General features: G+C 38.8%; 1 protein-coding gene across 1 annotated transcript in view; it reads left to right on the forward strand.

The window, feature by feature from the left end:
* The first annotated feature begins 2,226 nt into the window (after positions 1–2,226).
* nos1 (nitric oxide synthase 1 (neuronal)) overlaps positions 2,227–14,407 on the forward strand; it is a 31,528-nt gene continuing 19,347 nt past the window's right edge. Inside the window, exons 1-3 of the mRNA XM_062416946.1 lie at positions 2,227–2,948; positions 5,554–5,656; positions 12,407–12,544. Coding sequence (XP_062272930.1) covers positions 2,227–2,948; positions 5,554–5,656; positions 12,407–12,544 — 963 coding nt within the window. The remainder of the gene's footprint in view (positions 2,949–5,553; positions 5,657–12,406; positions 12,545–14,407) is intronic.

Consider the following 14,407-nt stretch of genomic DNA (forward strand, 5'->3'; position numbering starts at 1 on the left):
CTCTTTATACACGTGACACTTCAACTTCTTTTTGAATTAAGACCAGTGGTGGAAGAAGTATTAACATAGTTTACTTAAGTAAAAGTTCTAATACCGCAATGTAGAAATACTTCATATCAAGTAAAAGTCCTGCATGAAAAATCCTAAATAAGTAAAACCATAGATGTATATTAGCAGCAAAATGTAGTTAAAGTGTTGAAGTAAAAGTATTGGTTTGGACACTCTGACTGATATATTATTATATATGAGCATCATTAGATTATTAATACTGAAGTATCAGTGTGTAAGCAACATGTTACTGTTGTAGCTTCTGGAAGTGGACATCATAAGCCAAAAAGGTTGGGAACCACTGATTTCATCTTTAACAATGTGTTGTATTTTAAAAGGTTGTTATATTGTCAATTGTGTTAAATCTTCAATCAAAAAGTAACTAAAGCTGTCATATAAATTTAGGTGAGTATAATGTACAATATTGTGGAAGTACCATAAAATGGTACTACTCAAGTAAAGTACAGGTACCTCAAAATTGTACTTAAACCTGGAGTGTGGGAGTTTTTTCTCTCCCTTCTGGCAGTGAGAGTAATTACAAAAACACTGCCATGCTTAAGTCATAGGCTCCACCTTAGCCTATTCCGTTGCTACAGTTGCAGCTGTAAAACAGTGGATGAATTATTGTAAGTGACACACAATGGCTGCAAAATGACCCATTTCATCCTCAGAATTTGATCCTTTCAGCCCGATAATATTTTAAAAGTCTAGAAGAGCCAAACAAATAATTTATTTGATCCCCATTCAAGTTAGCAGAGGGCTAATGTCTTTAGTTAGCTAAAGAGGTAAAGCGCTGATTTGGTCTCTAGTCTCTAGTGTGCATTCATTCATCCAGGTAGCTCAGGAATATCAAACCTGACATACTGAAATACTTTGAAATGCAGAGAGAAATATCTGTCGGTAAATTTTGTGAACTATTTTGGCAAGGGCTTGAATGTCATTTATTCATTTGTAAAAGTTCTGCACTGCATCTGTAAGTACAGCACTTGAGTAAATATTCTTATTTACTTTTACCCACTGGCAAAGATGTGCAAATATGATTTCCGCGTGGCCTTGCATAAATAAAAAGAGCGGTTGACACTTCAACTGAAAGTGTTGGCATTTCTTCTGAGTACACCTCAGCATTGCATTCATATGAAATATTCAGTGTCTGCTCTTATAAGCCCTGTTTATGCTAAATATTACAGCATCTCTGTGCATGATTGTGAAGTTGGTTATTTCTAAGGCTCCTGTCTCTCCACCAAACAATTCCTTATTGCAATTTAAATTGGCTGAAAATAGTGGAAACAAAAACAGAACTTTATGTTTCACATCTCTTTCTCTTGAGGATGGAAAAACAGTTTAGGGAGCACTACTTGTGGCCTAAAGGTGTAGTACCACACTATGAAAATACTCCTTTACAAGCAAAAGTCCTGCATGCAAAATTTAAAGTAAAAGTACAAAATCATTTCCAGCAAAATATAGTTCAAAAATAGTACACATCATGCAGAATGATCATGTGAATGATATATTATTGCATTATTGGATCATTATTAGTGATGCATTAACAATGTTGAGGAGTTATCATGTTTCCTGAACTAGTTACATGTGATTTGTATGTAGAATCTTGTTTTTGTAAAAGTCACCAATGCCATCAAATACATGTAGTGGAGTAAAAACTATAATGATCTCTAACATGTAGTGGACTGAACATGTAGAGCATCTCAAATCGAAATAACACAAAATATACCATAAAACTATTATTCATTATATACGAGTTATTTATATATCAATTATTTAAATATCAATATTTGCCTTTGCCAAACGTTAACATTCAGAATTTGTTTGAAGTTGCATTTCATCTGTGATGCAAGAGCAGGATCACAGAGCAGGCCTGATCAGTTGGATAATAGATTTTTCAATGTCCATGACAACATTTTGGATCAGTAACTCAACAGAACTTGACGACCTTTGTATTATTACCTTCTGAAAACACTCTGCTTTAATGACTCACGTGCCCTCTTTGACTCATCTAAAATGAACACACTGTAAACAAATAATGCGGTCATGGTAATTTCCTCCAAAACTAATAGAGCCTCTATTTCCCCTCCTCCCTTTCCTTTCCTTGCTTTTCAGAAACATCCCTGGGGACACACATACACGCTCAGTCACACGCAAGCACAGTCACACGCAGGCATCATGCAGGAATCAGAGCCTACAGTGTGCCAGCTGCAGCCCAACATCATCTCAGTGCGTCTTTTCAAGAGGAAGGTTGGTGGTCTGGGCTTTCTGGTGAAGCAGAGGGTGTCCAAGCCGCCCGTCATTGTGTCAGACCTCATCCGTGGAGGCGCAGCCGAGGAATGTGGCCTGGTGCAGGTTGGAGACATTGTCTTGGCCGTCAACAACAAGCCCCTGGTGGACCTGTCCTACGAAAGAGCCCTTGAGACGCTGAAGAACGTGTCACCTGAGAGCCACGCCGTGCTCATCCTCCGTGGGCCGGAGGGCTTCACTACCCACCTGGAGACCACCCTGTCTGGAGATGGCCGCCAACGCACAGTGCGGGTCACACGGCCCGCTTTCCCACCCTCAAAGTCCTATGAGCACTGCTCCCCGCTCAGCCCATTTAGCCATGGGCAGCAGCAGCAGGTCAACAAGGAGCCCCAGCTCAGGGCCATTGAGAACCTGTCTTCTCCTTCCATCACCCAGTCCCTCCTGCAGAGGGGAGGCATGCAGGCCCAGGACCCCCTACTGATGCGGGACGGAGGCCGAGGAGCTCTCCTGTGTAATGGTCTCGAGGAGAACAATGAGCTGCTGAAGGAGATCGAACCAGTGCTGCGCCTCATCAAAAACAGCAAAAAGGAAATCAATGGAGAAGGCCAGAGGAATGCGGGAAGAAGGGATGCTGAGATTCAAGTGGCCTGGTAATTTGTGATGTGATACTCCTTTATTGATCCCTTAGTTAAAGTGTCTGTCACCCTCCTTTAGCGCAGCTCGGAGTTAGAGCCCAGGTAGAATTAGAATCAGGATTTAGGTCAAGGACTCTTCAACAAGGTGGTTATTGGGTAATACAAGAGCTTGCACCTGGCCCTCTGATTGAAAGACCATCTCCCTACTCACTTTGCCACCCTGCTGTCCCTAAACTACCTGGGCCAGCTGTGTTTCATTAGCTGCTAGAGACAGGCTCTCATTCACCTAATATGGCTCAGTGTACAGTGCCAAGTAATTACTGTCTGCACGCTGGTCTCTATCAAAGCTCAGCTAAGAATGACATCTCTCACAACATTCGTCACGACCATTTCATTTGCTATTGTTTGATTACAGGAACAAATGGTTCCGACATAGATATTTTAGAATAAACAGTGTTGCATCAGTTCATATATATTACTGTGACATAAAAGACCTCAAATTACCATACAGAAACACCGTATTGGAACAATTTATTGTCTTGCGAGGAAGCAAAATGTCTTCCAAGCAAATCCTCTTGATTGAAGAGGACTGTGAATTATCTCTGTATTTTTAATGGCACCTTTTGAACATTTAATTAAAAGTTTTGCTAAAATTGCTTTTAGTTTGTAATAAGTAATTACTCTGGAGCAGTTTTTCATAAGGTTATACAGTCCAGGCCAATATTCTATCCATGACTCTGTCTAAATAGCCTGCACAGTGTACTGTTGACATTGACGTCTTAGTTATCCTCTATTGTACTCCCACAACCAATTGAAATCAAATTGAGGCTACAGTCTCTTTGAATCAATATCTCATTCTTGACCAATCCATGCACATCCTCCTCTCTTTCATAATAGCCCTTGAGTGATTCATTGCTTTCCTGGGATGTGCTTAGAAAAAAAAAAATCTCTCAAAGCATATGAATGGTGAAGTCTTGCTGAAATTGCTTTACTTAATGGGTCCAACCATGTTCCCAGGAATAGAGTTTTAAATATATTTTAGTTTATAGACAATCTGAAAACATGCTGACATTTGGTCAGTGCCAGGAAGGAGTTAGGAGGCTAACTTAATTTTATCTTCTGTTTTAGCAATGGAGGAAAGCTTTCTGAAGCGTTCTAAATAGAAGCTAATAAAAAAAGGTTATTGTGAAAAGAAAGGCCAATATTATCTTTTATCTCTGGGCACACATGTTCAATAACATCTCACAAATTCTGTCTTGATGACAATTTGCTTGGAATAGAATTGCACATTATAACCAATTGCTTGTTTTCAGAGCAGAAGCGGTTACATACAATTTCACAATTCAGCATGAGGCTGATGATGCTCTACGTCAAAATCTTAGTTAATAACAAATGACACGAGCAACTTCTCTTGTTGTTTCTGCGTGTCTGAACTCCACCTCTGAATTGTGGGGATGAATATGCTCATGCAAATTGTGACATTGTAGAGATACAGTGTGAAAGGGAGGAGGGATGACTGTGAGGAATTACAATTAGCATGCACTCATGAGGCTCATGAGAAAGATTGGTGGCTGTGGTGGGGGGTGGGGGGGCGAGTGTGAAAGACAAGTGGGAGGCGATATGTGTATGTGGGCGAGGAACGCAAACTTGAAATCACACGCCGATGAGTTTGCCGTATTTATTCATGTCTTGTGTGGTTTGCCACAGCGGCAGCACAGGGATCACCCCTCCCCCCATCTCATTTAGTCTCTCAGGATCGAATAAATGCAGCTAAGAATGAGATCTTTCACTGTACATATCCTCCCAATAAGCCAGAAATTCAGTCATCTTGATTCATCATTTGTTTATGCAACCATATATTTGTTTAAATGATCAAAACACTTGCAGACTTTTGTTCTAACTTGTCTAAATGCAGAGATTAGACCAAACAAGAGACCTCGTGCAAATAAACCTAAGAAGAACATATAGGCAGAGAAAGTGACAAAGTACCATTTATTTCAGTGCTTTTTTTCAAGTGTGTAAAGTGTGGTTGCAGAAGTAATAAATTATGGTTGCAACAAAGCTATTTATCTGAAAGATAAAGGCAAGAAACACTTTAAAATAATTAAGATGCACCGATGTCAATGTCATGTCAACACCTTATACAAACATTAGCAAAAAAGTCTCTTCCCCTGTTTCACTTACAAGGGTGTTGCTATCTTCACCCTTCTCTCAGAGTGATGTTGAGCAGAGTTGTGGTGAGAATTTGCTGACCTACATGTTGGAAGGAGCAAGTCACATGACTGAGCACTTCAACGGGTACAAAGCTAGAAAAATGTCAGCCAAGCTCCGTCTGTATGTGAACTTTATGTCCTGAACAGAGAATACACCTATGTGGGTGTGTAGATGAGGAATTCCAGATATAACAGCTTTTTGGTGTGTGTACAAGTCTGTGTTTAATTTATTTGCAAAGGAGGAAAGATGGCTTGTTTACTGTCTGTGTGTAATTGCATATGTTTTGTGTTTGTGTGTGCGTGTGTGTGTGCGCGCGTGTGTGTGTGTGTATGATTTGGCTGGGATTTTAAATGAAAGAGAAGTTTTGGACCAGATATTTGTTTACACACCTGTGTGTGATTTCTAGGGACCTTGGCGTGGGAAATGGCACGTCACCCCAGCTGCCATCAGATAATGACAGCACGCTGGAAAACATGCCGCTTGGCCTCCACAACGCTGACGCTTACAAGGTAAAATGCTCAACATATCATATAGCTTAGAAATATATTTTGTATCCAAAAGTTTATGCATCTCTATTTCCCTGTATAATAGTGCTTCTGTGTGCGCATGTGTTACAGCTGTTCATAAGCAGGACTCCAAAGTGAATTTCTACAGCTGTGTAATGCATGTGCATCCATGGCTGCCTTTTTGCCTATTTCTCTTTACCCTTTACCATAATCCCACACCAGTGGCCTATTCCATGATTTCAGAAACCGAGCACGTACATTTGTGTTCCTTCTTTGCTCATAGTAATACAGCTTTTGCTTACGATGCCATCACCTAGGCATTAGATCCTTCCGGCAGCAAGCTTGTGCAATATTAAATCCAGCTTACGCCTTCCGCATACAAGGGCCTGATCACAGGTCTGAGTGTCTGTGACAGGGATTGTGTCGTAATCTGCACATGGTCCGCGTTATCCACCCACTTGTGACGTTGCTCGAGTCCCCATCAATGGGACCGGATGGGGCAAAATAATTCCAGGAGGCTGAATGAATGCGTGCAGCTGCTGATCCCTCTCTCTCTTCATCAAATGTGGCCCTGCTTGAAATGATCCAACCCCTCAGACCTGCTGGGAAGAGACTGTTAATGTGCATGCTTCTGAGAATGTCTGTGACAGTGTGTTGGAAAGAAGGAGAGGGGGGATGTGGATGAGGCATGCTTGACAGCAGTTAGAGAGGCTCTACTATATGTGTATGATGTGATAGAAGAAGAAGCCATATGTCTCTCTTGGTAGTGTGTGCCCAGACTATGGAAGCCTATGTGCTGATGTATTTCTGAGAAGGTGTGTTTTGGAAGTGAAATCACTGTGTCGGTCCAGTATATATGCACATGCCCTGACTCATGCTGCAGGAAGTTCCCTTGCAGACGTTTTGCTATATAGATGCTGACTTTGATGGCTTGACACTAAGTGTTTAATTCAATCAACTCAAGCCAGACACTTAAGTTTTTAAAAAATGAGTGAAAAGGTTTCAGACATTTTTATATCACTAAATACAAGAATTTTAAGTGACAAGTCAATGGCCTGAAGATTAGTTTTCTCGCCTTGGTGAAGGATTGTCCATGTCTGTCAAGTCTGAGCTTCTGCTCCTGCATAATTTAATGTTTAATAAGCCTGTTGCAAAGGAAAGGCGGCAGGCTGTTCTGTCAAATTTCACCAGCTCGTAAGTTCTAGAGACACCTTTGATGATCCACTGAAAGTGGAGAATATCCCTCTCTACTTCCTTTTTTTTTTTTTTTTTTTTTAAACATTATGGCTTAATCATCACTGAATAAAGCGCTGATTGTCAAACCATAAATTTACTTGCCTTAAAATTCATGACTAAACCAAATAAATATTTAATGAATAACATCTCTTTCCATTTCTCACGCTGTCATTCTCACTTTCATCTTTTTCTTTTTCCCACTTACCCCCTGTCTTACTCTCATCATCTCTATTTCCCATCAGAAGTTTTAATTGATGGATGAATGATAGACTTCATTGCATAACTGCATTTACCAGAAAGACTTTGGTGATTACGCCCTGTTATGAAATTATCTTCATCAAATTAGCTTAATTACCTTCATCTGTAGCTCCACGGATGCTATCTACTGTTTCATCCACACCTTATTCTTGACATTAGGGCCTGGTGAGATGATATTCACACGTGCTATAAATTGTTTATGTGGTCCAGCAGCTTCCCTGGGTAATAAACAGATCATGGGTGAGGACTGTCCCATTAAAACAGGCTGGATTTACATTATGCAGCAAACAAAGTAACAAAGAACAATTATGTTTAATATTGTTCTTTTAAATACATATTAACAGTTATACAGTTAAAAAGTTACACACCTTCCTGTATTAGCAGGAGATTATATTTCAGTCAGTGTGGTGACTTGTAATTGACAGATTACTAAACCCTGCACCCTAAATTACTGCTGCCAATTACTGTCAAGCTTTCTGTTCTCGTACTGTGGCGTATGCGGTTGACAATATTGACAGTAACATTTGACATCTGGGTAGATCGTTTGGTGAACAGTCAATTGGACAATCAGTGGACAATCACCTGGGACAGATAATTGTTTCTCTGTACCTCTTATGATTTATGTCTCTCATGCTAAGATATAGAGAGCCAGTCCCGATGTCTTGATGTCACATCCTAGCCCAAGCTTTTTTATGGTTGGGTCCTTGTGTTCTTAGGATTTTACTTTCCATAATCAAGGACAACTTTGCATCTACTACAGCACTCATTATTAAAGAATGACACCTTCAGGATTTTAGATGTGTTAAAAACACTTTCGCTTACAAAAAAGTAACAATTCCCATGAAAATTTACCAGCACTGTATTGCAGAAATGCTACTTTCATATTCGTCCATATCCTTAATCCAGTTAGACATGTCATGGGAACAATTAAGGTACTTTAAAACCCTTGGTGGAAGATTTTCATTCCAAAATTCATAGACTGTCAAATCTGAACACTAACAGTTAACATATTTTTAGATTCAGTATGACTTGCACTTTGTGATCTTCATCATGAATAAATAAAGACTTGACTAGAAATAAATACTAGAAAATTAAATCATAGAAAAAAGGGATTTCTTATAACTTCAGAACTGTTCTGAGACCCGTTGTTAAGGTTTTTTCATTATCAAAGTGATCAAGTTGTACATCTTTAGGTACATTGCAAACAGGAACCACTAGTACCTAATTCAACTTACTTGTAATGGTGCCAGTTTGACAAAAAGATAAACCGATGTAACCAGACAAACGTGGTTCAAATTGCTTTACATATAAACTGAGAAGGGCTCTTTTCATTTGTAAGTACCTTTATCTAAACATAAGGTACAACCACAGAATATACTGTTGAGTATTGCTTGGTTCCAAGCCGGGATTTTTTGTTATTTGCATTATTATAGGCTAAAAGTTCTGGTTATACTTTCTAATTTTACTAAATTAGTCATTAAATAGCTGATCTGGTCTTTATGAAAAATGTTTCATGGGCAGAAAAGATGTTCAAGACTGACATTTCAAATGGACTTAATGCATATGTATAAAACCATAACAGTTTGTTCATATAAAAGGCTTTCTGTGAAACTAGCTTGTGGCATTCAAGTGACTTTCTTAAATGTAAATGCCAGAGCTATAGCTTCCAGCCAGTGAGTGACAAGTTTAATATTAAAATAATACACAAGTGCTGGCTTTTTTTATGTCAACAAGCCTTAATTCTCTGCATCTGATTTTCTTTGCCTGATCAACTGAGAGTCATTTTACGGTACAATGATCTTTCTCCCTGTCCACAAGCTTTATTTGGAAGAGGTGATGAACCAAGGTTGCAAAACATCAGATAAAAAGGACTAGATTGACCTGTAGGTCAGAGTAGGTCAGTCCATTCTCTCAGTTGAATTTGCACCTACAGTATTAACAGATATGGACATACACAAACAAGCGAATGAACTGCAAGAAGTGATTCAGAGTAGATGTTGAAATGCTTGTGCATGTGTGTGAACATGAGAGGGTGAATGTGTCTAGTAGCTTTTTTTGGTTCTTGTGATAGCTCAGAAAGTGATGAAATACACATTTTATGTTGATTAAAGAAAATTCAATATGCAAAGAAATTACCCATAAAGGGATTAAGAATAGCTAATTTTGATATTTCAGAAATTCTTATAGGACAGAATTTACATATCATAGAAACACATTTAGATTCAACAATAAAAAGTTATTTATTGAATATAGCTGGGTATAATATTTACAGACAGGATAAGAATGGAAATGGAGGTGGAGTAGCAATGTATTATACCAGTAAGAGTTAGGGAGGATCTAAGAATTAATCTGGTTACTAATGCAACTGTATTATCTAAAGCCAGTATTTATTGGGTGCTGTTATAGACCACCAAATGAAATGATAATGTACCTGGATTTAATATGTGAAATGTTAGATGGGGTTTGTGATAAAAAATAATGAGATTTACTTCCTGGGTGACTATAATATTGATTGGAATTCAAGGTGTTGTGCACCCATAAGTTGCTGTCTTTTACGGGCAGATGTGATTTGTTGCAAGATATTACGAAGCCAACAAGAATATGCTGCAGAGTTGATGGTTCACAATCATCCACACACTTGATACGTCACTGTTAGTGCAATTAAAGCTTCATGACTAAAAGGACACACACTTCACACACAAGAGAGCAAAGAGAGAGTCTGTTTTATTAGCGCCGCTGATTTGAATGTATGGTGTGAAAGTTGCCACCAACACCCAGTATATTGCAGTATTATGTTATAATCATAATACTGCAAACTTCATCAGTGGGCCACCTCATTTGGCAATAAATATAACTTAACAGACATTTATTTAAATGAAAATCTTCAGAGATCTTTGAGATTGGCATTTTAAGTTATTATTTCAGCAATAAAATTCAGGAATTGCATGATGGAATGAATCTCAGATATGAAGAAGATGAGTTTTCTAGCAGGTTAATAAAAGACAGAATGAGTAATAAATCATGTAAGTTTAAATTTGAAGAAGGTGATATTGGTACAATAGAGAAATTATTGAGTCAGTGAGGAAAAACCTTCAGGTGTTGATAACCTTGATATAAATCTACTGAAACCTGTAGCAGAATTGATTGCCCTGTCTGTTTCTTACATCATTAATTTAAATTTAGAAAAATGCGTTTGTCCTTCAAAATGGAAAATAGCCAAGATTGTTCCACCAGCTTAGAGAACCAGGTAAAAATAGTCAACCAATAAGCCTACCACCCGCGTTGGGCAAAAGTATTTCTTTAAAATGGCTTAAATATATTGTATCAGCGTGCATATAAAAAGGGACACTCTACAACTATAGCATAACCTCAGATGACTGGATGAAAGAAATGAATGAGAATAAAGTTTTTGTATTGTTGGATTTAGGTGCAGAAATTTGACATAGGTTGTTACTGAGTAAGTTGAGCTGTTATGACTTTGAAGCATCTGCTGCTGCATGGATCAAAAGTCTAACTAGTGAGTGGTGGAGTGTCTCAGGGAAGTTGTTTAAGGCCATTTTTACAAATGATTCATATTTAATTTTGAATTATGTCACCATTGCGATGTATGCAGATAATTCCACAATATATAAATCAGCACACACATCTGGAGAACTCGGTAGGGTTTTAAATGAGGAATTAAAGTTGATAGAAGAATGGGTAATTATGGTATTTGGTTTAAAATATTAATTAAAAGTCCCACCAATTTTACACTTAGCTATAGGAGATATAGTTATTGAACAAGTAACAGACGCAAAGATATTAGGGATCACTGTTGATCGTAAAATTATTTGGAACAGACAAATTGATCAAATAGTGGTAAAAGTGGTCAAAGGCACATAAAAACGGTACAGGGAGCTCAAAACAAAGCAGCTTCCATTGGTCTTCACTGCCCATATCAAACAAGAGTTAGTACAATGAGTAATCATCAGGCTTGGTTAAGTGTAAAAAGCGGTTTCGCTATTCTCTGGTGGGCTTTATTAGAAATATCATCATACAGAAAACCCCAGAAATACCTTACAGTAACCCATTATTTGTTAAGACAGACATCATTATTCTACTCAGTGGTCATCAGAGGGCCGTTTTCAGTTGCCTCAGTGTAGTTTAAAACAGTTCATTATCAAGCAATGGTAGGTGTTTTGACTCCAGAAAGTAATACATGTTTTAACAAAAAGTTAAGATTTGTTTACACAGGTAATAGTGCAGAAAGACTTATTGTTTAGTTTATTATCCTTGAAGATGTTGTAAGGATGTAGAGAGATATCCATCCAACCTTGAATTGTGATTTAGGGGATGGACTTGTTAGAGTAGCTACTCTTACAGTAGAGTAGCTAATGGGGGATCTAAACAAACAAACAATGTGTCATATTGCTGCACAGCGGGGGTTACGGCTGTTGGAGCATGAATACACAGGAACTAAGCTCTTTACTCTTTGTGTGTGCAAAATCAAATTCAATTCTAACCTCCCCAGTCATCTTTGCTGAGGACAGGAAGTGACAATGAGACTCAACTGGCTTGACACTGTTGGTATTCATCTCTCCGGAGAGAATGATGATTGTGTCACTGTTGTTCAGAAGCTGCTCCGCTGCACGATTAACAATGCCGCGGGAGATGATAAAAGGGCTTTCAAGGTGTGGGATTGATTGCTCTGATCTTTGGCAATCACTTGGTGCCTTTCGCTACGCTTACGGTTGGCTGTGGGGTTGAATAGCAGGCATTCATCAGTCAATAGCTACAGTATTGGAAAACTCAATGAGCCCAAGAGTTAGTATGCCATCAACCTGCTGTTAAATGCTGATTGCCTTTATCCTGGAGTACGGAATAAAACAGAAACGAAGGAAGAGGAGAATGTATAAATGTGTTTTTTGTGCATTTTGTGTAAGAAGAACTTGGAAGCACAATGGCAACTGATTTGCCTTGAGAAGAAAGAGCCGGGAGTTCCCAATGGTTGGAAAAGTGTTGTTAAACTGCTTCCAGATATTTCTGATATTAATCCCATCCTAAGTGTTCTCAATCGATTTCTATCATAGCACTCAAATCCACTTCCCCCAGTTGGAGGGCTGCAACTCTTTTCATCTTATCTCAGCGTGACCCCCAGTTATAAACAACTTGAAGGAGAGCCCGAGTCAGTGATGGCTCAGAGGTCAGAAACCATTAGCAGATAGAGTACAGTGTCCTTAAGTCAAGACTCACGTTTAAATGTCCCTGTACTCCTTTCAGCCTCCAGCCAAGGGCAAGACCTCACCTACCAAGTCACTGCAGAATGGAAGCCCCTCCAAATGCCCCCGCTTCATAAAGATCAAGAACTGGGAGACTGGCACTGTCTACAGCGATGTACTCCACCACAGCTCCAGCAAGGTAAGGCATATGGAAATATGTCCAATTATTGGATGGATAAAAAGGCCTGCTGCAGCATTAACATTTGTCACTGAGGCAACCGCTCTGGCAAGGGATGTGAAAGATTTTGATGTCGTGACTCAAATCAGAAAATAAACTGGCTCTTATGCCAGTGTTGAATCTGAAAGAAGGCTATGAAGTGCTATTGTTTCTTCATGCCGTGACACCCCTCTCTAAATAAAGGATTTAAACTGCTGGATCCAAGTGACTAGAGAAATAGAAACACTTGTATGATGCGATTGTAATGCAATGCAACAGCTCTGCAACAAATAAAACTGAATTAAAATTCTGCTTAGATTACTTTAATTATTTGTGTGATTCATTACAAGATCACATTACAATTCAATAAGAAGAAACTATACCCTCAAAACAGATCCCAGGGTATAAAAAACAAAGTGTAAATCAATTCATTGTTTTACCGGTGGTTATGTGCCAAACTATTTCTTGGCTGGGACCAGTTGCCAGGCAACCAATGGAGATTCTCGTAAGTTACTGGTCCCAGTCAAGAAATAGCATAACCCTACATAACCGCACACTTTTTTTGTACTGAAGTGAGACTAAATGTGTTAATTTGTGACCTTTATAAATAGTTTTGTTACTTCTGGACAGAGCCAGACTAACGGTTTCCCTCCTGTTTCCAATCTTTATGCTATTTCCTAAAATGTTGAAGAGTTTGTATTTAAAAGTAGCTGCAAACCATTTAGATACTTAAAACTGGGTTTACATGAAGACCAAGCAGAAAACTGCAAAGAGTTTGACCTGGTTGACACATTATAAAAGAGTAAGCATGGTACCAGATTTCCAAAGTAGGTACATCACAAATCACTGACTAATACAACCTCACATACTTACGAGAAACTGTAAGACACTGTCATAAAATAAAAAGTACTGTGTAGGGTTGGTATAATCACTGATGGTACACAGGTTAACTTGGCAGCTATTATATCTGCAGTTTTAATAGTATCTTAAAGGCACTGATGAACATCAAATTCAGTACATTGGTTGACTGAACAAACATTTAGCCTGAAGACTTACCAACAGATAATTTGCAAGTCAAGTTGATTGAACAATAATAGCTCAGCATGGCTTCACATGACAGCATGCCTTTTTCTGCCTCTCACTAGCTAAACATATTGTACATTAGAGAGCTCTTACCCAAACTGTTGGTGATTCAGCTCGCCAGTAAGCAGGGCGTCAGGAAATCGGGGTAAAGCTGATGACAGTCCACATGGTCATTACAGTAGAATAAAGTACTGAGTAATACGAACGTGACTTTTCGTGGATATTTTTATCTAAATTACCTGAATGAGTTTCTCAACTAAAGCAAAGTTACTTTTCCCTCTATTCTGTCCTACACATTGCACAACAGAATACTTCTTCAATGTCAGGACTCAAAAGGTCCTGAAAGCTAAATAGGGTCATTTCCTAGAACTTTGTTTCAAAGAGCAGACAGTCACAGCTACATGCAAAGACTTTGGTGAGATAAGATATCTTTCTGATACATCTACACCTCTGTTAATTAATTACTTATTAACCGCTTTGCCCTTCCAGTTTTACATATTAACATGCAGCCAGAGTTTCCAACTCTAGTTAGTAAGCTTGTCTACCAAGCACAAGGTAAGCATTGCTGTTTAAGCATTCACCCCAAAAACACTGCAGCCATTCGTAAACAGCAAACAGCAGCCTAATTACTTTGGTGACTTATCGGACAGGCTGTTGTACGCATCCCAATGAATGGCCTGTAATAGCATCTTCAGATTTATTATATATCACACATGCTGCTGTATTCGAGGATGATCTGTCTTTTCGAAAAGGACAGCTGGC

Source organism: Scomber scombrus, chromosome 4, assembly GCF_963691925.1.
Source record: "Scomber scombrus chromosome 4, fScoSco1.1, whole genome shotgun sequence".
NCBI classification, from domain to species: Eukaryota; Metazoa; Chordata; class Actinopteri; order Scombriformes; family Scombridae; genus Scomber; species Scomber scombrus.